General features: G+C 51.6%; 1 protein-coding gene across 1 annotated transcript; it reads left to right on the top strand.

The window, feature by feature from the left end:
* LOC115251745 (ubiquitin-conjugating enzyme E2 E2-like) lies at window positions 1-26,981 on the top strand. The gene is given in 8 exon segments (XM_029845195.1): window positions 1-165; window positions 2,281-2,478; window positions 5,437-5,487; window positions 21,297-21,397; window positions 21,400-21,428; window positions 23,506-23,590; window positions 23,593-23,652; window positions 26,836-26,981. Coding segments are annotated over 7 exon segments (615 nt in total). The 5' UTR covers window positions 1-165; window positions 2,281-2,287; the 3' UTR covers window positions 26,934-26,981.

Consider the following 26,981-nt stretch of genomic DNA (forward strand, 5'->3'; position numbering starts at 1 on the left):
GCGTCGCGTGCCACCACCAGGCGTTGTTGTTCGGTGCGTTTCAGTCACAGCGGCGGACGGAGCGCAGCGGTTGGTCTCTGCCGCGGAACACGGACTATCCAGAGGACATTACAGCGTCGCCACACCGTTCTCCTGCCGCCGAGTGTCCAGTCTGCTTCTACAAAGGTAGGCGAGGGCCTTTCCTGCCGGGAAAACCCAGCTCCGCGCGTTGAATAGAGGTTTATTACGTTGTCTCCTGGAGGGGAGGGGGCGGCGATGGTGGAGGTTTAGGGGGAAAAGAGGGGGTGGTGTTGGGGTGGGCGCCCGTTCTGTCTTTTGTGCTGAAGCGGTTCGGGCTGGAGATCTCGGTGTCGGCGAGCTCTATCGAGATGTCTCCACCGAGGCTGCCTCGGTGTTGACGCCTCATGAGGAGCCTCTGAGCCGGCGGACCCTGGCGGCGAGCTCGCGGTCATTTAGCAGCGTCTCCATAAATGCGCCCCCCCCCCCTTCCCCCCCTCGTTGAACAGAGATCGCCCGACCATGCTTCCAAAATATCGTCTTATTTCAAATGTAACTGCAGGTCCCCCCCCACCCCCACCCCCACACAAACACGGATCCCCTTGAAGAACTCATGGAATCGGCGTCTGGTTCGGCTCAAGCGTCCATATCAGCCAAACTTCCTTGGTTGTTGTTGCCACTGGAAAACAAAAGGCATCACAACTTTACATCCCACTATCACGACCCGGACGCGCGGAACAACCGTCAACCATCATCTGTCAAATTATTTCGGCGTGTGTTGACCTGGAGGGGGGAAATTAGGAAGCTAGAATCATGTGCAGGAGCTTGGGGAGATTTACAGCTCCGTCCTGCCAGTGTTTCCTAACCTGACAATTGGGATCACATCATTTCCCACCGTGTAATAACCCCAGAAGATTCCTTTCATCCACATCATGTGTAGTCATGATCCAGAGCAACACCCCCAAATGCAGCGGGCTGCACCAGATCCCACGCACGGCTGGCTGTTGTCCTGTTTGTCGCGTTTATGGAGCAATTTGTCCTCTCACCTGTCCACTGTGATATCATTGCAGCTCAGCGGCGTGCAGCAGAAATGCCCTCGCAGTCGCCCGTCCGTGTCGTGCATTTTTCATGCCGGGCAGGGAATATAAATAGAGGCATCCACCTTGAGTTTAGCTCACACACTCTGTTGGATTTAGGGGAACGTGACCTTGGAGGTTTCTGTTGTTGTTGAGGCGAGCAGATGTTGCGATCCCGACGAAGGCCAGGAGGAAACAACTGTGGGGTCACTCCTAATCTCGACTGTCTAATCCTCCTAAAGCCCCATCAGATGGGAGCACCGGGCTCGTAGATTTACCTGAGCTCACCTCACTTTATTCAGAAAAAAATCCCAGTCGGGGACTCAAGGCGCTCCTGCAGCAAACCCGACCTTCGTAGATGTGAAGTGAATCACCCAAAAAAAGACCACAAAGATGAGTCAGCTGGTGGTTCAGACACGCACCCTTTCAGCTTCTGTGCTGAAAATAATCTCATACCCTCGCCTTTATTTAGGCTAATTCCAAAAAAGCTCTAGCGAACGCACATGCATGGATTCAAATTCCCCCCAGAGCGAAGGGAGGGAGGGGGGGGGGAGTCATGCATAATTTCCAGCTCATTGAACAGGGATGATCTTCAAGAATTCGCTTGTCTTTCCACTGAGGGCTGCAAGGTCTCTCCAAAACAGGTCCTTTGTTTTCGCCATCCCGCCTCTCTGTTCTTGCAGCTTCTTTTCTCATTTACATGGCGTATACATCCAACGGAGGCGCCGGCGCCCCCGGGCATTCCCGGGAACAAAGTATTACCTTAACCTCTGCATTCAGAGCAAACATGTGATGTCTGCAGCCCGTCGGGGGTGACGTCTGGCTGCTGAGGAGGGCTCATTTAACGCCCTAAATTTGATATCTGCGCGTCTTTAAAGAGCGTTCCAGACAAAAGGCAGTCCTTTGTGATGGATCTCTTAGGGTTGAGGACTTATTTTGAAGAGGTATTTCTGTCTTTTCATGAGAGCAGACGGTCGGGAGGTGCCAGGAAATGAGGGGAGAGGGATGGGAAATGAGGCAAAGGTCCCCGTCCGGGGGTGGTGGATGCCCCTCCATCTATTATGAATGAGACCCAACTCTGACTGCTGAGGGCGAGAGCCCGCTGCTATTCGGGCGTCTCACTTTTGCCTGGTTCTGGCGTTGATAAAGGTTAAAGGTCACGGCAGGGTGACGGAACGGTTGCCTCAGCCTCTTCCTCTGTGTGCAGCGTCAGCATGTCCAGTGAGGTGCAGCCGAGGCCGGACGACAGTCCCAACACCAGCGGCGGGAGCTCGGACGCTGAGCAGAGGGAGGCGCCTCTCCCCGAGCAGCCGGGCCCGGAGCAGCGGGACCAGACCCAGCCCAAGAAGAAGGAGGCCAAGATCTCCAGCAAGACCGCCGCCAAGCTGTCCACCAGTGCCAAAAGGTAGAGTACACCTCCCTCGCCGACGCGGTTGTGTTTGTTTTCACTTCCAGGGCTCGGTGACGAAAGAGCGAGCAGCCGAACGTCAACGTTCCAGGTCCGATCTTTCATGTTCCCCATTTCCCAAACTCTCAAATTGATGATGAAAACAGTCGATTGTTGTAAATGAGGTTCTGTGTGCAGACGGGAACGCAGCGCTTCCCTATCTGGTGCTGTTTGATCCGTTATCACGGATGAAGCCTCCCTCAGATGATCTGTCGGTGCTGCCGACCCAGATGTTCTCTCTTTATTTGCACCGTGTCAGTGGAAGCTGTGCTGCTAATAAGGATGTTTTCTGGAGGCGCCCGGAGGCATTATTTACCACAACCAAAGTACAAAAGAATCTCAAGTGTCTTCTAAGTCGTCAGGTGCTAACAGGCAGTACATTTATATGCACAGTTGGAACCAGCCAGGAACAGAATTGGACTTAACTATTAATTGGACTGATGCGTTTACATGCACTTTAGTCGTCCAGTTTTAGTCAGATTAGGGCAATAATTTGTTTGTTTTTTCCCAAGTCTCGTGCAGACGTATGGAGTGTGAGTCGTTGTGTCACTGAAGTGCGGAGTTCTGAGTGGACTCACACACCCAGCGTTGTGTTTCCCGTCAGGCCTCCAGTGAGAACGATAAACGGCTCTGATACCAGACACTGGCGTGTGCGTACGGGCCATCGTGCACAAATGTTGTGTCATTACAGGATCGTGCTTCTAGCCTCAGTAAATGGTTCTGTCACAGTGGAAGTTCTCGCTAATGTCTGATCTAATTTCCTTCCTTTGGATTATTTAAGGTTTCATTAATAATTTAATATCGGTGAAATGGGCCATAACACCACGAGTGACGCGGCCTTGATGTGATGTATCGCTGAAGACAAACCATAGTAATCACATTTGACAGTTTGATCGTGGCGGCAGTGTTCCGGAGACGGCCGGATTGAGGCCGCGGATATCGGACAGGACGGCGTATCGGCGATACGACCCATTTTATAAACCGACCGATTGTCCCTTCCTGTTCTAGATCCCAGCTCTCCCTGTTGTCGGCCATAAACGCCCGCGCTCAGACGGCAGAGGCGCGTAAAATGTAAAGTTTCGTTGCCTGAGCGGCGTCTCGGGGGATTATCAAACGCAGCGAGGTGTGGAACGTTGAGCGCCGTTAAAGGAACTGGCAGCAGACCCTGGCGCCCCCCCCCCCCCCCCCGCCCCCACCCGTGTTCCTTCGCCGCGTCAGCGCTCTGAACGGGGTCTCCGGCTCCAGCCAGCAAATTGTGCCACCTCAGGAAATACTGCAGATGAAATTACACAGCGCGCGCCAGAGCTGAGAGCGGCTCCATAACTGTGAAGGTTGTATTACAGGCTCCTTTACAAATATGTGTCTTAACGCCGGGCGCAGCCGTCTCCACGCCGAGGAGCATTCAAAGGGAAAAAAGCGGTCCATTACCGTGAAGCCACATTCGTGTTTCTCAGGATACCGACAGGCCTCTCGAGGGGATTATGGCTGCAACTGATGATGACAACAACATGAATGATGAGGATCTTTGTTGACTGTCTCTATTCCAGCCCTATTAGATGATGCGTGATGTAACCTGAGGGACGTAGTCCGGAGTAACGCCTGTATCTACAGTAGCAGGTCACCTGTATCTCAAATACGCATTCACTCGTGTGCGGGCTACATCACAAGAGGTAGCACGTGCTACACACGTGTGTGTGTGTATATAATCCGTTATTTTTTATAACAACTGGTTTAAGCACTGGGCGACGTCGTCTCCAAAATAAACCCGTCATGGTCGATAATCTTGCTGTCAAACAGGCGCTTTTCTCTCGAAGGAGCCCCGTCTGTGTGTTGCCGAAACCTCCCGACGAATATCGTCTGTCAGTCCTTCTTAACGTGGAAATTGCTTTGATTGATCAAAATGAGACGGCTGATTGGAGCGGCAGCGCGTTTAGCGCCGGGATTATGTCATCTCTGAGCGCGGAGGCGCGGCGTGCGTTATTATTAGCAGCCTCATTAGCGCCTGTGTGAAAAAGTCAAAAATACATCTGGATCTTTGTCGTTTTCAGGATGTTTTCATTCCAGCAGAGACGTCTCCGTCATCGAGAAGCTCCATGAGAGACGCGTCTCCCACGATTCCTCAGGTTTTAATCTGGTTCTGACGGCGGGTCCGTCTCCTCGTACGCTGCCTTTGTGTGTCAGATGATGTAATTCCTGTGATTATGAGGCAAGAAATTCTCTCAGTCTGATGATTTTTAAATCCGAGCTACGAGTTATTCCTGCTGGGTTTAATTAGCTTCCGCGCTTAGCGCGCTCCTGCTCGGAGACGATCCTCAGTACGGAGCGATTGTGACATTTACGCACCGTTTCTTCGCAGTGGCTGTCTGATTTTATCTGGCTGTGCTGCCACATCACCTCGCCCCCCTACCCCACCCCTCCCTCCCCTCCCCCTGCCACGTCCTCCCAGAGCTGCTTCTACATTGTCGATGAACCGGAATACCACCGAATTGGGATTCATGTATTCCAAAGCAGCAAATTCACCTATTCGGGGCTTTTCAATGCGTTTAGGACATGATGGCGAGAGACTGCAAATATTTAAGGGACAAGGGAGCTCTCCAGGAACACGGGGAACATGGGTATGGACATCGGGACATAAAGACATTCATTAGAGGACCTGACGTGCGTTTGTCCTCCTAGCATCGCCACTGTTTCGCTCTAACCCGGCCGAGGAAGCAGCAAATACTCGGCCTCGCGTCTCCTCGTCAGCCAGCCCACGCTGGGCGAGTCAATAGAAACACCAATGAGGCGTTCGGGGTTGTACATGCTGAAAATTGATTTTTTTTATTTTTTCGTTTTGTTTTGGCAGGCAAGATATACTTTTTATAACCATCTGTGTCCGAGAATGTGATCATAACGTCGCTCTTGCTCTCATTCCAGAATCCAAAAGGAGCTAGCAGAGATCACCCTGGACCCACCACCAAACTGCAGGTAGGAGCCTGCTGCTGTGCTGTCACACCTGAGGCACTGGTGTGTGTGTGTGTGTGCGTGTGTGTGTGTGTGTGCGTGTGTGTACAAGCCTCGTGTGAACCGTCTGAATGGATTGCAGCGGCTCAGTGAGTCACATGAATAGCAAAGGTAGATTATTGTGGTGGATTTGCGCTGCTGTTTTGCCCCGGCTGAAAACTGAAAGGATGCGCCTTATGAGCAGAATGAGACCCAGATGAAGAGAGGAATAGGTGAACAGAGTGTGTAATTGACTTGATTGGCAGTGTTTACCATTTGGATGACTGCAGTAACAGCGCTCCTGCTCCCCGGGGGAGGGAAAGGCGGCCTGCTCTGGCCCGACTGGTTTGTGTGGCCTGTGTGGAAGGAGGCTGCTTTGGCTGTTCAGAGGTTCTGTTTCAGATCGGAAATATGCAGGATTGTCCCACCCCCCGCCCCCGCCCGTGGGTTTCATGTAAACTGTCCCACTTTCCTCCTCGGCCCAAAGACAAAGGGGGACCCTCACAGGGACCTTTCATGGGTCTCCTGTAATCTCTGACAAATGTTACCTGATCGCTCAAAAGAATGTTCTGGTTTTAGAGTTCTAGCCTCTCACCGGAACAGTTTTACATCTCTTGGGTTAAAGGTGGGAGCTTTATAGAGATGCTAGCTGGCTGTCTGTCTGCCTGTCTGTCCGTCCTCGCAGACAAAGAGGCTCCAGCTGAAGCCGTCATGGCTCCTGATAAAGAGCTGTGCAGCAGAGGTGGAAAAAGAATTTCCACGGGCTGTAGTTTGTAAAGAAAATGACATTCTGGCGTAACTGGGAGCTTCCTCGGAAGAACGTCGGTGCCGAGACCTCGTGACGAAAGCGGGGCGGCGAAGCACCCGGGCCGCTCGGCTGCTCCTCGGCGCCAGCCGCAGACAGCCACGGCTCTGCTTGAAATGTAGATTTCTGCATTCATATGCCCCCCGGGGTGTTTGAGCGCCCCCCCCCCCCCCAACCCCCAGGCTGTCACATCCCCAGTGTTTGATTCCGTCGACACGTTTCACCACAACAGTCCCGCTCTTTGTGGGATAAGTGAATCACAATTGTGCGTTGGGAACATTAAACCCTTCTTCCACCAGATAAATACCCCTGAAGCGCTGCGTACCTCCCTGCACGCACTGTCTGTGGGAACAAAGGGCCCCTCTTCTCCCCCAGCCCCTTTCTTCACCTACTAATTGATCTGACAGTGTTAAATAGGCTGTGCGCGCTGAAAGACGTCAGATGTGAGGGGTTATGAACGGACGCTGTGATGCAGCTCGTTACCCACGGGCCTCGGCTCCTTCCCTTTCTTCTGGCCCTGCTCGTGATCACAGCCGCTCACAAACATCCCTTCTGCCTCATTCCCTTCCACGGTCGAAGGAGGTCGCGACCACAGAAAAGCCCCCTTCGCTTATGCCGAAGCACCTTGATTTGGAGATGGTTCAGCTCAGTGCCTGATGAAATATTTTCCCTCCTTGGTTCTAATCATCTTTGCTGCCCTGCCAGAGAGTAATTAATTAGATGTGACAAGCGCTCTGGAAGGGTATGTAAATAACCCCCACACCAGACACTTTACATTAGCCCGATTCTTGGGCTGCCTTCCTGGCTCCGTGTGTGAGTGTGTTAGTGTGTGTACGTGTATTTCCCATAATTACCATATCCTTTCAAGATAGTCCTGGCAGCGTTTTTGATAAGAATCCCCCGTCGACTGAGTGGAAACAATGTGCGGAGGGGGAATTGCCATTCTCCTTCTCTCTCTGTGTCTCTTCCCTTCTTAATCCCGGCAAGTCCTTGCTCATTTCAAAGGAGGAACTTCCCCCGTGAATCCGCCAGGAATGAGGGCAGTGATGTAAGACAAATGTGCTGCCACAGAACGGGCCAACTGAGAGGAATGCAAGTCTGTCCGCGGTGATCGCGTCGGAGGTACGACCTCCTTTGGCTATCAGGAGGGTTATCGACGCTCTGAAAACAGTAAATAAACCCAGCAGTGAAGCTCCAGACGTGGTTGAGTTGGGAGGTTCTGTGGTGGAAGTGTAGGAAGAGGAAGAGTGTGGTCATTGTTCTGATTGTGGTTATTTTTAGATCACCCAGGATTAAAGCAAATTATCCACTTGACGTGGCAACGTGTCTCTTTTATTCTTATCAAAGGCCAATTTTGATCACATGACCCGGCAGATTCTCAACCCAGTCGTCTTTTAAAATTTAAAACTCCTGGAACTTTATGACCCTTCCAAGTTTTACGTGCACGTGGCAAAAGCAACACCATTTATCTTTCATTTGGATCGAAGTTGGCCCCACTTAACCTGTTCTTTTTAACCATTTCACTTCAGCTCTTTCACCATCTGTACTGTTTCTGCAGTGCTCGAGCCCTTGAACGCATCCACCATCATCCTCTTCAGCTCTGTTAAGGCCCGTGAAGTCTTATTTCACCAGTCTCTCAGCAGCTGTTGAATAAGACCATAAATGTGAGGTTTGCTACACGGTTTCCAGCGTGTTCAGACCTCTGATGCCGCAGGATGAATAACAGGCGTCGGTGGGTGATGTACAGGCCTGCTGCACCGGAGCACCTTCGGAACAGCTGATAAGGAGGACGTGATGGTTACAGGGGAAGCCCGTTTTCTCCACGGACCGAGGGGAACCCTCGGGATCATCTTTTAAAATCGCGCCCAGTTGAATCGCCTTCAATTCCTAAATGTTGTTGGCTGCAGCAGCGTTTTGACAGGGAGTCGGGATTCCGGCTCCCTCCCAACGACCCTAGACCGGCGTCGAACGTGTGCGCCGGAGCGATGTGCGACTGTGCGGAGCTCAACGTTAGCGGCCGCCACGAGACTCGGCGCCGATGTTCTCGAAGGCCAGAGATGCTCCTGCGCCGCTGCTTCCGTTTCTTTATTCCACTCAAACCAACCACAACCCATCACAGCGCGGGGAGACGACGACCACAGAAGATCTCTGCAGTTTAATCTGTCGGCGCCTCCTCTTACACGTTGTCTCGTTAAAAACAGTCCCCCCCTCTCTGAATGCGCGTCGTTCGGAGAGAGAGATTGTGAAACTGAGACGGGGGAAGCGAAAGAGTTCTATTACTCAATGGTTAATTAGCGGAGCTGCAGCCTGGTCTCTCTCAACTTTCACTCTTTCTTCTCGAAACTGTGACTCACGTCCACCCTGGACGGCGTCCCTGCAGCATCCGAGTGCGCTACTGCAGGCTGTTCTGGCAGATGAGTGGGGGAGGTCCAGTTTGCTACTGGGGAACGTCCCGCAGAGAAACACAGCCGGCTGGTGAGCGCACCAGCTGCCCGGCCAGGAAACTCGCTGCTCAGCATAAAAGCTGCATCAGTGCGCAAAGAGACGGCGGCGAGGGAAGAGGAACACGGCGAGGAGGGAGAGTCCAGCATCAGAGAGAAGCTAACCACACGTGAAGCTGATTACGAGGGGAGGGTATCAGGACTTTGCAGGGCCTCGGCGATTGAATCGGGCTCGGCGGGTCTCGCTCCCAGCTCATGTCAGCTGTCAAAAAGCTGAAATATTACCTCAACGCGCCAGAGGCGTCCTCCTCATTTCAGCTCAGGTTACAGCTCGCCAGGACGTGGCTTTGTCTGACAAGGACGCGACCCGATCGCTTACACGCGTGCCGCCTCCGTGCGGCTGGTTCGGCGGGTGTCAGCCTGTCAGGCGCCGAGAACTGTTGAATCATTCTGATGATTTTGGACAGACGGCCTGCAGTCAGGAGTGTCCACAACTGTCAGTGTGGGTGTTCTACTGTGACCGTAGCACCTTTCTGTCAGCTGTGTACCACAGTAAAGACAGGACAAATGAGCCAATATTTGGGACAAGTTGTACGAGGACTGGGACCTCCCCAGGCTCGCACCAGAGCACGGACCCTATCTATTATGGACCTGTTGGCCGCCCTGCTCACCGCTACCTCTGTGGGGTGATAGAATGCAGAGAGAAGCCTCACAGAGAATAAACGACCTGGATGAAGTTCGTCTCAGTTTGTATATCAGATATTTTACGGTAATGCTAGCGAGTTGTTTTGTTTTATTTTCCAGAGGGTTTTAGTCTGTGCTTTGACGGAAACTTTCTGATTTACTAGTCATGCGGGGGTGGTTTAATAGAGCATTTACCTCAGCAGAGAACGCCGAGGCTTTGTTCTGCCGAGTGAGATATTTGGAGAAACTCGCATGATTGTGATCTGCCAAATAGATCCAGCCAGAGACGTCTCCAGCACGGAGAGACTCCCCCAGGATTTGGACAAAAACAAAAGGAACCATCTTGAAAATTCCTGGAGTTTGGAGATCAAAGATTCTTGGAGCTAGTAAAGTTGGTGGAAAGCGGTCGAGTGAAGCGTGACGTATTCCGCCTGTTTCAGGGAAGAGATGAAGGAGCTTAAAGGTTTGTGTAGAACCCCTGCAGGGAGGCGACGCTGAGGAAATACTAATTATTCACCGTCTCATCACAGAGCCCCGCGCTTTTCTCTCAATACGCCGCTCTGAAGATGTTTTACAGTGAGAATAAAGGCGATGAGACCAACCTGCCTTCATCCTTTATGGAGGGACAGATGCATTATGTCACATTTCCCTGGGAAAACCGTCAGGCTGCTGCTTCCATCCAACAGGAGCCTCCCAAAAACAGATCATTTCCCAGATGAAGATGGCTGACGCTCATTATCGCGTCAGCGTTTGGTGATTAACTGCCTTTATGTTCTCATTATCATCTTCTTCAGCCACAAGCTCACCATTATTATCAGGTAGTCCAAACAGTAGCCTTTGTTTCATAAGCAGGGACACATGGGGCACTGAGCATGCTGGAGGTTTAGCAGGTTTTATCTGGCGTAGCGGCACGCCATGCTTCTCATTATCCTGCTGATTCTGCTGTATGTTGTGGTCTAGAGGTGTGTTTGCTTACCTCTCTATGTAAAAAGCCAAGGCATTTTGCATTTTATTGGATTCCTGCACTGGCAGGGCACTGCGGGGGCACTTTATTCTCCCAATTTGAAGGGCATCTCAGAGGTTTTAAGAGCTCATCTGAGGGCAGATTTATTCACTGGAAAGTCACCCCGGAGGGCTCTTTATTGACGAAGGGCCCATTTTGTGCCCTTGCTGTTTAATCTGCAGTATCAGTAGTAAAGGTCACCTGACTGCTGTTTATTCTACCATCAGGACACCATGTGACCTCTTAAATCATCCAGTTATTTGTATCTATAGGTCCGTCTGTGACCTCCTGGAGTTTTGATGGGCCCTTTATTCACTCTCTGATCGGCCGTGTTGTCACGGTTCTGTATCCGACTCCACTCCGTTTTTTCCGCCGTCCTCGATCATTTCCTCCTCTTGTCTGCAGTTTGACAGCAGTTAACCAAGCCTCTGCAGTGTGTGTGTGTGTGTGTGTGTGTGTGTGTGTGTGGGAATGTGGTCATCATAGTGCCTGAATCATCTACGCACATCATGTCTCGGTGTTGAATGAATGATCCTCACTTGAGCTGTGCTTGTTTGGCGGAAGTGCTGCAGTATCAGGATACAGAGCAGCATCGGCTCTCACAGGCTGCAACACACCGTCTGCACACACACACACACACTCTCGCATCGCGTTCAGACAGAGAAAAACATCGCACATAAATACACCACTTCCTCTGCCGCGCCGAAAGAGGAAACTTCATTCATCTGCCACACAGAGAAACTTGCTATCACTTCCTGAGCATTGACCATTCCGACCACACTTGATCATTCACCTTTTTTCCGCAGGCTTGCGTGACATGCGGCCTCACACATGGTGGATTCTGAAAGGAGTCCTGCATTGAAAGGCAGATTTTACTTTTACCCATCGAGTCGTATATGAACGACCTACTGACTGGATGCATCAAACCGCGTGTGCCGTGTGTCTGGGGGGGGGGGGTGATCAGGAGCCGTGTGTAACTGCATGTTCCTCTGTGTGAACCTCAAATGTCACTGCAGTGGAAGCTCCTGGTTTGTTTTGTCATCAGCTGGAGCCTAATCAAACACCACTTGTGAATCCGTTTTCAAAGGTTCCTAATTCCATTTGGACACATTTGAAGCTATTTAACTCTGGTTAAATAGCTGCTTGGATAACACCGGTAGCCTCCGACTGTCTGAAAGAGGGTGTTTAGTGCACTAAATAAAGCAGACCTGAGATCTGAAGAGGAGCGCAGAGTTTAGTTTATGTGCATGACCGCGGTTGTTTAGCCTCCGCTGTCATCGCACAGATAACGCCGAACAGCTGACGCTGTCCTGGGCGTCACTTTATCTTCCCGTGTTGTTACAGCTTAACGCAACCCGGCAGTTGGGAGCGCAGAAGAGATAAGGCGGGCCGTCGTGGTGCAAGCTCAACCTCAAGATCCAGGCGCACAGCAGCCCCAGAAACGCGCTCGATCGCGTTGGCTAGCGAGGGAGGCTCCAAAACAAACACGTCCAGCGCGCTCTGTCTCTTTCTAAACAGAACTATTTTACGTGTTTGTGCTTTCGGGAACACGATGGAGCTCCATTAGAACGTTTACCAGAGGTGGACCTTGACCCACTTACCATCAGAGTCTGGATCCAGGAATGCTCTTTCAAGAATTCCTTCTTTTTCCCATGGAGCGCCTCTCTGTTTATTTTGCATTCCTCGCAGCCAGCCGCCGCTCGCCCGTACTGCAGCGCTGCTGAATCAATAGTGCGCCGGGAGCCAGGCTACACCCACAGGCTCCGTTCTAGCCTACAGTTTCCCCCCCCCCCTCAAGGACCAGCCGCCGTGTTTCCGTGGCAGCCGTGGGAATGATGCATCGCTCAGACCTCCAGATCCTTTTAAAAGTGTATTGTTCGGTCCCCTCCACTGTCATCGCCGTGCACGCTCTGCCCCTCGATAAGATTAATAGTCGTTTCAGCCATATTGGTGGACCAACTCGAGGTCATTCGTCCACCAACACGATGGAGGCTGGGGGAGCCGTCCGTGGGGTAATTCCATGTTCGGATTGTGGTGCTGCATGAGCAACGCACACAGGCCTCCTAAAGGTGTGTTCTGTGTGAGATTCCGGTACCTTTCCTGGTCGTCCTCCCGCAGGACGGTAAATCTCCAGCTAATTGTCTCCATCCGTGCCTGCCTTGGTTTTTCCAGTTGATGTGGCAGCGCTGGCTGATGAATTCTTAATGTGCCCTTTTGTGGTATGCTTTCAACAGCGATCACCTTCAAGCCTCAGCTTTTAACAGTGGGGGGGGGGTCTCCCCCCCTCCCCCCCTTTATTCTCATGGCAGGTCAGCTGGGAGAAGCAGGCGGTGATGCTGCTTTAATGTGAGCTAATGGAGGACTGTAAAGCATGAGGGCCTCGCCCGCATTTCTTTACTGCAGACATGCAGTCCTTTTCCTGCAGGGGGCCGGGGGGGGTGGTGGCACCTGCCCGGGGGCCTTGTGTGTGTGTGTGCTTGAACAGTGAGAGGAACTGGCGCAGGAACAGATATTTCCGAGCTACAGCTAGATTTAGTTACCGATTTGGCACCGAGCTGGGCGGCACACCGAGGCCCCCCCCGGCCTCCACACACGCTCCGCTTTCCTGCCAGGGCTCTGATTTCACTCAGGTGGCTTTGATTCCTCTCAGGTGGGGGGCACGGTCTCGTGTCCTGGGAATCCATGTGGCATGAATGCAAAATGTCGTCCCCATTCCCAGAAAAAAGACCAAATCCGGGAGCTGGTGAGCTCAGTACTGCACATTTGCCTCCTGCAGGTCCAAAAATGTCTCTATTATTGTCGGCGCGTTTCTAAACGAGCGCAGCTAGATTTGCTTCTGTCCCACCATCATTACCCACAGTCGCAGCATCTCAGGCTGACAGCTCCCGGACACGTGGCTGAGAGGACGCCGCGGATCAAATCAGCCCCAGATCTTAAGAATGTGGGGAAACGTTGCCAGATATTCAGCTGACGACGCGCTTCCTTCCCCAGCTGTCAGGTCTGAGGCTCAAGCTAAACGATTATGGAGATGATTTCAGCGACGTGACAGCTTAAAGGGCATTATATTCAGATTAGAGCGCGTGTCAGACAGGACAGACAGAGTGAATTATAGGCCGGGCGGAATGTTTCTGGCTGTGAGTGATTGCAGCCTGTTTGAGCCCATCTCAATGGAGGAGAGACGTGAAATCGATGTCCAGAGCGCTGCCTGATCAATGCTGGCATGATGGCGGCGGGGAGGGACTTTCATTCTCTCCTAAGTCGCGGAGGTCGCTCCCTGTTTCCCTTTAATGAACCCTTACACAAAAAAGCTGGCGTGTTTTATAATTTAATAGAGTTTCTTGTCCGCAGTAACGCGGCGATCTTCCTCGCCCGTTTCCCTTCTTCCCCTCCGAGACTGTGAGAGGCGGCTGCCATCAGCCGTGCACACGATGGTGAAAGAGCAGCTAACGAGGCTCGCTCACACGAGCAAGCTGAGTGTGCAGGTCTCTGCGACCTTGGGGGGTGTGTGTGTGTCTGTGTGTGTGTGTGTGTCTCTAAAGAGCAGCCAGAAAAGAGACTAATATATTATTAAAACGTTATTCGACTGCGTCTCTCAGCATCACCTTGTATAGATAAGAACAGGCCCTCTCCACCTGAGGTGATACTTACAGGAAGTCTTTTACCCATTGTGATAGTTTATTATTTTCAGCTCAAACGTTGGTCTTTGTCACGTATCCGTTGATCACTTTGATTCACTCTGAAGCGCCCTGAACGAGCGAAGACACATTTCCTTTAACGTCCTGTGGTGAACCGGTGTCCCGTCCACACCCGATCAAGATAATGATCTGTTTGAGTTAACGACGCTCCAGCCGGACCTTGAATAAACTGGGCTCAATTGGAATTGAAAGTTGTGGTTGTGGCCTCTATAGATCCTGTCTGCATCGTTAAGCTTCAGCCCGGCGCCGCTGCTCGACCAGCTCGAAAGAACATGCACGAGCATCACATATTGGAGCTCCCGGACGTCCCTAGCATTGCGCAACATGCGGCGGCGGCGGCGTTTTGGGATCCGTACAGTCTTCAGAGTTTCAGCTTTCTGCTGAGCCGGCAGGTCTGTTGCCCCCGTCAGATTGTGTTTCCTTCAAACAGGGGCAGACGTGCAGACGGCACACGCACGTGCACAGACACACACACACACAAGCGTGCACTAAACTACAGCAGCATTTCAAAAAAAATATGGCCTTTTTATATCGACTGCACTGCCCCCAAAGGGTTAATGACTGACTGTTTCCAGGCTGTAATGGGCGCCGTTAGTGGCTACAGCAGCGGTAAAGGTTATCATAAACACATTTGCCTCCCTGTCGTGGCTGAAATGTGTGAGAAAATGAGGGCGGAATTGGCCGACATCCAACCTTATCATTTGCCTGAATTATCTCGGTGGATGTAGCATAATGGAGGCAGACGCACGCCAACTTTATTACCGGGAGAGAGTTTGTGGCGTGTGTGAAGGATTTCTGTGGCTTTAGCAAGTTTGTCTGACGGGACACTTTAGTTATTACACAGAAGCTTTAGAGGAGTGGAGTTTACATCGCAGCGGTGCGACGCGGTGACGCTCGTCAGTTACCCGTAGATATTCTGCACGGCTGCTGCGGAGCTCGAGATAATTCCAAGATAATCTGCACGGCTGCAGAACAGAAGAGTCAGAGCGGCGAGAGACGGGAAGATAAACAAGGGGTGGAAGCTGTAAGATGGTGTTGGCGCTAAAGCAAACATCCATTCAGCAAAACACAGGCTGTCGTCCGCCAGAGGCGGCAGGAAATAAGGGTTGATGGAGAACAGGAATCAGCGCTAGCTGCTGAAGGTGCACAGCGTGGAAGAATGCGTGGAATTTCAATCGAACCAACAGCTTTGTAGTTGGTTCCAGCACGAGGTTCCACCCTCATCAGACGCTGTTGTTCTGCCTGTGCACGGCCTGGATTTCCTGAATGCCTTGAATTCCAACAACCAGGGTGCAAAAACTGGCACCAACTGGACAGTTTCTGTGGTTCGCCCGCACCTTCATCGCCTCATCTTCCTCCTCCGTCAGAGCGGGCTGTGACGCCCGGACTCGGAGCCCGAATCTCTCCACAAATCTGTGTCTAAACATCCCATCAGCGCTGCCGGCCGACGGTGGAACCCGCTGGAGATTGATTCCACTGAGCTGGGAATGATGCGGTTTCCCGATGACTGCTCACCCTCAGAGCACATCAAAGGGCCCGATCCCTTTCAAACTGCCCCGGATTTATGCGCCGTGCAGGCGGCGCCGCCGCTGTCACACCATCATCTATTCTGATGTGATTGCGCAAGGTTCTGCTGCTGCTGCCCCCAAGGATCCGTTTGGAGATGATGGTTCATAAACAAGAGATTTGCCTCACCCAGCGTTTATTTCCAGGTGAATCCGGTGTCACGCTGCTGGCCTTTCCACGTAAATTCCTCTTGCGGCACAAAGTACCATCACTGCAGGGATGTAATGTTGCTAGGCAACACATGAGAGACAATGGGGAGCTGCGGCAGGTTTAGCGCTGATTGAAAGGTTAGAAGGTCTCGGAGTCCTTCCTTCCTGACCGTCCTTCTGTCGCCCGCTCTCACCACCTTTTCTCTCGGTCATCTCGGACGAATAGCGCCGGCATAATTGAAGGGCCCCAAAAGGTCGCATTAGCCAGCCGCCGGCCCTTTTCGCCAAGACAGCAGCGGAAATCAAAAGAGCTTTTCTCACGAGGGGATTGAAGTGTTCCCCCCTTGATAATGGCTCATTCCGCCGATCTCGAGCCCAGCTTTAATCAGAAGAGCTGACGTATTGTTGCCGGTTGGCGTCTGCTAACGAGGCTTTGGACCCGCCAGAAATGAACCTCCACCTCTGAGAATTACAGTTTAATAAAACCTCCAAGCGGAGGACTGTCAATCAGCACCTGCTGCGTCCTCCTCCATCAACACCGACTGACTCCTGTCCTGGTTGAAATAACAAGCTGCTCTACAGCTACGCTAACGTGTCTCTGCTCACTTGTCTCATATTCTGTTCTTTCCCAGTGAGCTCATGGACTCAGTCCGGTCAGCCTGTAATCCAGAACGGCTGAGATTTCCATGGGAGTGTTTTTATTCCGCCGCTCCTCAGCAGGCCGAGGCCAGCCCGTCCTCTTGAATCTCATCACACCGTCTCGACCGTGAATCATCTGCGCTCCTGTCAGACGCCGCTACGCTCTCCAAATCTAATCAATCCTCTTTTCAGAGGCTGCGCGTAGGTGTAGAGACGCGAGCACCTCCTTTAATCTCCGAGGCTGTATTGAATAAAGCGGCTCCGGGGATCGTCTCAGCAGCAGCACATCATGTATTATTTAGGAGTGTTTTCATATTTCTGTTTTTATTTTGCCTTAATTGGTTTGCCTCCGCGAGCCTTCACACTTTATTTACCCCGGTGTAATAGATTTGTGCCTGAACGCTCCGCCGAGCCGCTGACATTTGTGCGGTGCCCTTGGCAACGATGCTGAGGGGCTTCTACGATAATAAAAGCCTGTTGGTGGACTCGCTGCTCCAAGTGTCAAATGGCGAAACACTGGAACAAAACATACCGTCACTTCTGTGCTGTAGAGTCAATAAAAGAGGGTTTTTCCATTTTAGCTTCTGGTAAATAAGCTGCAAATGTGTTAATGTGAGTTGTGAAATGCCAACCAAGAGAGCCCACGTTGACCCTCTGGCTCTGTGGATTCACCCCCAAACGCTCTCTAAGAGCGATGGCGTGAGCGACAGACGGCCGGGGCTCCTCTGCGACGCTCGGCCTCGTTAGTGCGATTGATTAGCGAGTGCAATCATTGATATGGCTGCAGGGGAAAAGGATAAATGATGCTATTCTGAGCACAGAGGTCACAGAGACGCTGCTAGTTAAAGAGCCCGCTGCTAGGGACCAAACGCCGCTGAATGCTAGCAAAGTTAGCAACAAGTGAAATTTTAATTGTAACACTTCCTGTCTGTTTTACCTTGGAAGTCCAGGTAGCACAGCTCATGTCATCACACCTTGGCCAGAAGTAGCTCGTCCTCACACTGATTAATTGATCACCGCAGAATTCTGGGAAATATCTAGCTCTGCCCCCCCCCACCTTTGCACTAACCTGAAGGGCAATGAAAATTCTAAATAAGGCCTGTTACCGCTTCACAAATATTATCTGTGTGTGTGTGTGTGTGTGTGTGTGTGTGGCTCCTCCAGCAGCAGGACGGAGCTGTTGTCTGCTTCCATTTTACACCCATCTCAGTTGCCCTTTATCCACCCGTCTGTGTGGTGTTGAGGTGTCATTTTTATGCTCCACGAGCAGGAAATATCCGTTTCTCCTCATTGTGCGTCCGCCTGCCGCTGGATTTGAACTGAACGCCGGTCCTACAACATGAACAATTACACTAAATTGTTCCTCGGCGTGCACGTTGCTTGCGGTGACGGCGACGTCGTGCAGCAAATGTGGGAGACGTGCGATCTTCCCCGGCTGCCACAGCTGAGGGATGAGCCTGACAACAAGGTGGCCATCTGCCCTGTGAATGTCTAATTAGGATGTGAGCGAACGTCTAATTACGATGTGTCATAAATATCTCGACTGGCGAGTGTAATCTCGGTGACAGAGCGATAAAACGAGGAGGCTGCTGCTCATCAGGGGGTCCTGTTTTCTGAGGGGGAGCGCATGAATGAGCCGCGCAGCAACACGGTTGAACTCATCCGTCGGAGCCCCCGATCATCAGCGCTCTCCGGCTCCAGCAAACTGTCGGGTGAGGAAAGCGGATTCTGCTGTCGGCCCCCAAACAGCCACTGCTGGACGTGTCCTTGAGTGGGACACGGAGCCCCCAGCTGCTGCCACCGCTGCAGGACAAGGCCGCCATTGTGTCCCTCTCAATGTGTCTCAGTGTGCAGCAGGGAGCCGCCGCGGGGACGCAGACACTCCTTCCATCCACCCGCTGAATAGAGGTCCAGAAAGGCAGCGAGGTGTTTCTCTGTGACTTTGCGTCCCCACATGTGTCTCTGACGTGCTATTGAGCTGCCAGAGGAGATTTTTGCTGCCATTTTCACCCACATGTGAGGTCGTTTTTCTGGTTTTGGTGCCCGATCACCAGGTTTTCTGTATCATCTTCATATATGAGGAAACTCTGGGTTCTTTACTGTCCATCCTGTCCTGAACTCTCCTAATTGGATCTTTAATTAGACAAGAACCGCTGAGGAAATCGTGCTTTAAAGACTTCATTACCACCCTGGTGCCGGGGCAGTCCATCAAACTCAAACCTAAAAATATTCCGTCTGTTGCTGTGTCTCCCAGGTTGCTTCAGGCCTTTTTTCGGGGCCGTCCGCAGAATGTTTTGCGTGGCTGTTAGCCTGGCCTGGAAACGTCTGAACAGCTAGAGCTGAAGCTGCGCGAGGGTAGAAGCCGATCTAGGTCTGTGGGAACGTGCAGCACCTTCGTGAATTTGGAGATATTTGCAGATTAGCAAACGCTAACAGACGGAAAACGTGGAAATTGTGTCTCCGCCCATCGAATATGCAGCCTATAAATGTGTTTAATGTTCCCGAGCTGCTGCATGATCGTTCACTGGCGTCGGCTCGACGTGCGTGTTTATCCTGTGCATTGAAATGCAGAGCAACATCCGCCTGGATTGCAAGCGACGGTCTCCATGGCGATGTTGACATTCGACTGTGACGGCTCGTGAGAAATGTCTCAGGTTTGTGGAAATGAGGCTAATTGATTGAAGAGTTTGGCCTAAATTGGCTCCACTTTTCAAATGTCAGGAGAAGAAAAACCAGGACCCAGTTCACCAACTGGGAGCAGGAACAGTTTGACACCAGAAGCCTCCATCCATGTTTAACAGCGCCAAACTTTAAATGAACAAATCAGCCATGGAATAAAGTCACTTCCTCCTGGAATTCAAGAATCTGTGATTTCAAGACTACAGCAATTAACCCAAATTCAGCCACTTCCTGTAATCTGTGCGTGACCTTATTGGCTGGTCCAATAATAGCCACGTTATCTCCAAACATGAAGTCAGACTTTATAATAACCACGTCTATATATTGATGTGTGGGCTGGAATGCTAATGCTAATGCTAAATGCTTTTGTTGGCCTCATACTGAAACTGGGGGGAAAAGCTGGTTCCAATTTAGCCAATCACAGGTGCCTCTGATTAGCAAAGAATGATAGCGGCGTGTCTCTCCAAAACGCTCCCAGACTGAAATAAATACCTGATGAGCTGCCTTTTGTCAGCTGACATTTTGTTTTCCAGCAGTGAGTCTCAGGCTTTATGGAGCATTCCCAGTTGTTAGGGAGCTAACGGCTACTCATCTTAATTATAGTGCTTCCCTCGCGTGCTGTTCTTAGTGCTCTCAGGCTCATTATTAATGGCTTACAGTGTGGAAAGTGACACCATGGGAAATAAACGGGTCCATCATCTTTCGGGCTCCTTCCTCTGGCTTGTTCGTCTTTGTTTTGGTTTATTTGAACCGGACTCCAGATCTGGAGTGAGAACTCCCCAGCTGTCGAGCAGAGAGCTGGGCTGTCGGCCAAGACAAGCCCAATAAACAACGGCACACCCAGAGGTGAACCATCCCGAACGGCCCATGAGAATCTGGGTCTTCCTCAGCTGGGTCTAAAATCCGTCCTCCTGTAAGAGCGAGTCGTACCAGGCGGCTGGAAAAGACAGAAGGAACAGTGTTGGGAGAGGACTAAACATTTCCAGATGCTGCAGATTGAACTGGGAGAAGTGAAAAAACAGAGGTTGGACAACTTTAAGAGGCCTGGACGCTGATTTTACATGCAAGATTTGACTAATAATGCGGCTTTTCAGGAGACGAGTGGCAGTTTGTGGATTTCGTTCAGCAACCGTTGCTAATACGGGGCAACAGTTAGAGTTAAATAACCATGACCTCCCTGGAATACCTCGTCTGTGTGGTTTAGAAAAGCAATGAGCCCTTTATGAAAAGTATTCATGTTAGAAAACAATAACGTGAACAGCAAAAAGGGGAAGTAGAACAAGGGGGAAATGGTCCAAGTGTGGCGCCTTGCAGAACACCGTCAAAAACCTTGCAGATTTACATTATTTACATTTTGCCGCAGCGACATGGATGTTTTACACCATCAAACCAGCCTCAGATGAAGCAGAATGATTTATTGGCTCTCTTGCCCCTGGTCAGCCGGCGTGCTATCACTCTCCGGACTATTTATATCCGTCCAGGAGGAAGCCCGGATCTTTTCTGCAGCTCGCTGCCATAATTCTGTTGTGTGTCCAAACACTCGCTGACAGGGAGACGGTCTGTAGTCTTTACAACAGGCTGCTGTTTCACATGAATAACTCCACTTACACTCTCATCTTACATTTATGTACCCAACACATGCTCTCTCTCTCTGAAATGCCCCCCCCCCTCTCTCTCTGTCTGTCTCCTTCCTGCTTTTTCCTGTGCGTAAATGATGAAAGTGAAAGCAATACAAGAAACCGACAGGGGCATCTGGCCTAATTCCAACAGAAAATGGAATTGGATTAGTGCCTCTCTTCTCACAGCTGTGTATGCTCGTCTGTGTGTGTGTGTGTGTGTGTGTGTCTGCGCATGTGTGTGTCGCTGCAGTGACCAGCTGCACAACAGTGGATTGCTGATGCGAACAGTGAAGGAACAGGGCTGCTGCTGTTGCTGCTCCACACCTTCCTGTTTGTGTTTTGCAGCGTGTGTGTGTGTGCGCGCGTGTGTGTGTGTGTGTGTGTGTGCGTGTGTGTGGGGGAGCATGTGTGTGCTCTGTGCACCCCAGACTCAGACACGACATGGATGATCCTCTCCAGACTCCTTCCGGCTGATTAAATTTCTCCCTCCTGCTCTTTATTTCCATAAATTCAGTGCTGGTCCCAAAGGAGACAACATCTATGAGTGGAGGTCCACCATCCTGGGCCCACCAGGCTCCGTGTACGAGGGAGGAGTGTTTTTCCTGGACATCGCCTTCACACCAGCTACCCCTTCAAACCACCTAAGGTGAGTGTTGCCCTGCAGCATTCAGAACAGCACCGCCGTTGTCTCAACGGGCCGTTGCATTTACAGGCTGTTGTCCAACAAAGGGGGTTTGTTTGAGGTGCTTTAGACTCGCTGTCATCCTTTCAAAAGAGACGTAAATGGTCTTTAAAGCCTGGAAGAGCTCGCACACGCAGCTTAGCCTCGAATTTATTGGATATACATAAGCTGATCACACCTCCCCAGGACATGATGAAACTGTGGTAAAACAAACAACAAATGTTTAATGTAGGTCGAGCAGGAAATGAGATAAATAAAGGAGAGTTTTGCAGGACAAGAGGAGAGAATCTCATCGCCGATGATCCGATCAGCCATCTGTCATGTAAATGAGTTCACTCGTGCATCAGCGTTTGCTCTTACAGGTGGTCGTAGACGCAGTGTGAAGTGATGTGGCATGCTAGGCGAATTAGCGAAAAAGAGTTGTCATCATGTCTGCTTTGCCTCCCCTTCCGTTGAATGGGTCACCATCCTGGACAGTTGTCACCTCTCTTGGGGCAGATTCAGGAGGACACCAGGCAGAATGAAAATAGCACAGGATGTTTTAACCATCCGTTATCCCAGCCTTTACCACCAGGGGTCAGTAAAGCTCATTCACTTTCTGAAATGCCAACGTTGGCTGTAAAAAGAAGACGACACCTTTGAAAATGCCGTGAGTGGCCGTCCTAAAAACAGCATCGCCTTTATACAAGCAATAAAACAAAACGGTGTCGTGGCCACGGTCTGGTGATCCGCTGAGCGGCGTGACGCACGCCTGTCGAAGAAACGCCATCTCCTCTTTGGCAGGCAGAGCTCATGTAAACTCTTGGCGGCTGCTGTCATGTTCTTCCGTTCTGGCCGCCAGCGTCGGCTCGCAGGAGAAGCTCTTTCTGTGGTTCTGGAGATTTGTGTGTTGTGTTTTTTTTGGGCATTTCAGGCAATGATGACAGTCTGGCTTTTTGCAATTAAAAATAGTTTTGGGGAACACGTTTTTTTCTCCAGCCCGATTTGAACACTCTCTGCGTCCGCGTCCTCAGACGTGTGAAAGAGGCCGTTTAAGGTGACGTAAAGCACCATAAAGTCAAGGTTGGACGCAGAGATGAGGGGACTTCCACTATGTTCTCGCTGTCATCTCAGAACTCTTTGTTCTGCTTCACTGGCGCCATGTCAAGTTGACCCTCCAGCCCATGAATTTATGGCTCAGATTAATCTGGTACGTTGCCTCAGTGTCAGGATGTTTGTGTGTCGTGATATCGTGTGATTAGACCCGTAGAGCAAACCTATTAGACTCTACTAGCCTCACCCACGATGCCGTTACAGGCTGGTAATGAGACCACAGAACCACATAGTGACTGGGCACTGCCAACTCTGCCCATGGGGGGGCTCACTGAACCAGTTCAGCTGGTTTATTTCTATCTATGTATTGGGGGGGGGGGTCATGAGAGGATGAAAGGTGGTGGAACCAGAGGAGGACAGGCAGCAGTCCGGAGGTAGAGAGCAGCTTAGCACTAACAAACGTGCCCGTCCAGGTCAGCAGGTTTTACTGTTAGGTAACCGCAAGGTCAAAGGTCATTCAGTAATGAGGAGTACTCGCTTCAAGGATTCTGGCGTGAAGGATTCTCCGGGACGGTCAGAGTCACCTTCACTCTGCAGCAGCTGATTCTCACTGATTCACTCGCACTTTTATCTCCCCGGCGTTCCCGTCCCGATAAGGCCGATGTTTACTGATGCAGAGCTCATAAATCAGACAGAAGCTTTCAGTCCGCTTAAATAATTCACTGTTTTATTCATCTATGAAGAAAATGGTCCATTTTTAAATTGAGACCTGACCAGCACCCCACTTTATTATACTGTGATTGTTTTGAGGTGAATAAAGGAAACTTCAGGATCCATCAGATTATACTTGGACTTTTCCACATCCATAACGGAAAGTGTCACTTTTAATTAAGGCAAAGTGACACTATGACTGATGTTGTCCCTGAGGTCATGGACAACCTCAGAGGATCTGCTGTAGGGGAACACACACCACACCACTGATGGGCCTGATGTGACTGTCCCTGTCCAGGTGACGTTCCGGACCAGGATCTACCACTGCAACATCAACAGCCAGGGGGTGATCTGTCTGGACATCCTGAAGGACAACTGGAGTCCGCCCTCACCATCTCCAAGGTCCTACTGTCCATCTGCTCCCTGCTGACTGACTGCAACCCTGGTGAGAGCCACACACACACATGCACACACACGCACGCACATACGTCGCTCTAGTTCCACCCGTGACAGGTCGATAGATGTGCCGCTCTGTCTTGATCGTGTCCACGCAGCCGTGAGCGGAGCGGACAGACGGACGGATGAGTTGTTGACGTTGACGCCTTCATGAACAGTTCGTTACGCTGCTCGTCAGTCACACCTCCAGATGCTCCTTCTAGTGAGGCGACTTCTGTCTTTATATATCTGGCTTAGATACGCGGCAGCGTCAGGAATCAGCCTCCTTCACCATCGTCTTCCTCCTCCGGTCGTGGAGTTCAGTCCATATTTACCAGGTTCTGGACCCAACACCGCGGAGAAGACGGCGGCGTCTTCAGAGCTAATCGCTGTTTAAGAGCCAAGGTCTGCTGTTATTAATAGATCGATCTGACCCTCCCAGTTTGACCCTCCCAGTTTGACCCTCCCAGTTTGACTGGTTTTGAGGAAAGAGTTGAAGTGTGAGTGGGATCAGTGGGCTGTGAGGGAGGACAGGTGATCTGAGATGTGACTCACGGAGACGGGGATGATTGTAGAGGCCTCTGATGATGGCTGATGTCCTCTTGGAGGGGATTGCTCTTTGATAAGACTGCTTCATCTGTGGGTGCAAATGAGAACAGCTTTCACTTCCGCCCCCTCCTCCTCCTCCTCCTCTCCTCTTCTTCTCCTTTGACATTTTCAGATGTTGGCAAGATGAAATGAGCCAATTCCTTCAAAGTCTGATGAAAAGGAGCTTGATCGACACCAACCGAAACCATCCTTCCTGTTACCAACGCACATTTTTGTTCCTTTTTCAGCCTCTTGCCTCATCAGAATCAGTCCTTTCACCACATTTCTCACCGTTGGGTTTTAACCCCCCCCACCCCCGTTCGAGGGCTGAAGATGGGCTCTGGAATCATCTGGTGATTTCTCTCCTGCAGCCGGAGATTATCAGCATGTGGCTCATTAAAGCGGGGGCAGGGTGGTGAGCTGGAGTGACAGTTAATCAACCCTCCCAGGGGCTTCGGCGTCTCTGCCGTCACGTGCGCGTCTACCTGGGGCGTCCAGGTGGCCGTCTGTCGCGTCACAGCCCATCCTGGCTCAGGTCCAGCCCGGGGGGCTCAGACCGATGTCAGGCCTGATTTTTGTCTCCTTGTCTTTGTCTTTCTTGTCCGTGGAACATCAAAAAGCGCTGCTGAATTCCCAGCACAGCCAGATGGAGCCGTCTGCCGCTGCTCCCGGGGATGGGTCACATGTCTCGCTGATATTCGCCTGCTCTTTCAGAGGAAATCTCCTGAGCTTGCTGCGTCTTTCCCCTCTCAGCAGCTTCAGGGGTGTTAGTTTGTCAAAGCTGTAATAACAGGCGTCCTGTGTGACCTTAAAGGAGGACTTAACAATCTCAGCTGACATCAGACTCGGGCGAGAGGAGACCAATTTACATCCTGCCCTTGCCTGTGAGCCGGACTCCACGAGAGCCGCGCGAAAAAAGTCATTTGCAATGAATTTGTGGCCACTTTGACACGGGCAGTTAGAGGCAGGCCTGCTGTTCTGTCCCTGAAACAGCAGCCGGGGTGATAACGGAGCGGAAGCCACCTTCTAATTTAACAAAGATCGCCGGCGAGACGGGAGGAAATAAGGCGGCGGTGCTTTATTACCTCGTCCTGCAGCCTCACTTCGTCTCTGAAGGACAAGTGTTTCCAGGAAGCACATTTCATTCCATCAAACGAGTCGTCCTCCTCCACAAATGGACTCAGGATCACCGACCTCAGGAGGCTTAATCCAGGAAAACCCTGACTCGCGTCAGCCCTGGAATTTCTCGGCAGATTAGCGGCTCCGCGCGGGACGTGTTGTCTCTGCCACCTCGGGGATTTTAGCCCATGTCCTGTTGGTTTGTGCTCCAAGGTTTCCCATTTGGCCCAAATGAGCCTGAACGGTGCCTAATTTAAACCTGTCTGCCGTGTTAAGGGTTGTGTCTAGTTTTCCTTCTGTAGTTAGAAATATGAGATAGTTCAGGGTGACCGTTGGACGGAGCTGTCGGGCTATTCCGAGCGTTTGGGTGTCAAACTTGGGCGTTTCCCTTCACTGCTGCAGGTATAAACGCCTCTGAGGGCGGCGCCCTTCTCCCACGTCTCATCAAAATTCACTGAAATCTCCGTCGCAATTTGCATAATCCCGCTGCAGACGCACGAAAAAGTAACCCGCCTGCAGACGAGAGGGCAAAATAACTGATGCAAACACACGGCGGCCGTTCCACCAAGGAACCGCGGCAGCGAGCTGCAGCGGACGTAAGGATCCGTTTATCCAGGAATGCGGGGAGAAGGAAGCCGTGCGGAGATTAGCGTGGAGGGTGTTTGTGCTGCTTGCTCAGCCAAGCTGAACACACTGCGCCGTCAGCAGGCCGCGGCCCGTCGGGGACGCTGCCGCTGAGCAGAGTGGACGGGAGGCTCGGGCAGCTCGCCGCTCCCCCCATCACCTCGTCAAGGATTCTGCCAGAGCATCAGCACAATCTGTGGAGGAGCCGGCGGGACGCCGCAGCGTCGGCGGTGTGTTTTCTGCACGACGCCGAAGCACCGTCATGATCACCGCAGATTTACGGCCGCGCCAGCGTTTTACTGCGCCGCCCCGTAAAAGCGTCGGCCCCGTTGTAGGTCACACGGAACGACAATGAAAGGGCGCCGTTTGTTGGACTAGCTGGGTTCTGCTCGTTGGTGACGTCACGTTTCCCCCTCAGTCGCCATGACAACGTGTTTATTTTTCCCAGACAGTGTGGATGATTATGGTCACCGCTCCCGTTCAAATTGGATCGCTGGAAAAACTGCACGAGGACATCAGTGCGTGCACGTGCCCCGGTCCACTAGGGGGCGGTGTTCACGTTGCTGGCTTGCACCGGTAGAGAAAGGAAGGAAGCCACGATTCACGTTTCACAGAGAGCGGAATGTGCTGATTCTTACGTGGCGTTTGCACGCGGCGAGCTAATGCTAGTGCGCATCAGTTGCGCTAGGCTACATTAGCAAGCAACCGGCGCCGGAACCCCCCGCGCATTCAGGGTTATGCCAGTCAAACAAGCAAACATTAGCCTGGTCGCTGGAAACGTGTGATGACGTGCCTTTTCCTCCGATGTGTCTGTTGGTGATCAGCTGATGGTAAAGCGGTGACATCACTCCTGTCGTTGCAGCGGACCCCCTGGTCGGAAGTATCGCCACCCAGTACCTGACCAACAGAGCCGAGCACGACAGGATAGCCAAACAGTGGACCAAACGCTACGCCACATAGACCGCCGAGACACCCCGACTCAACTTGCCCAACACACAAAAACGCACA

This window comes from Takifugu rubripes, chromosome 12 (assembly GCF_901000725.2).
Source record: "Takifugu rubripes chromosome 12, fTakRub1.2, whole genome shotgun sequence".
In the NCBI taxonomy this organism is placed as follows: Eukaryota; Metazoa; Chordata; class Actinopteri; order Tetraodontiformes; family Tetraodontidae; genus Takifugu; species Takifugu rubripes.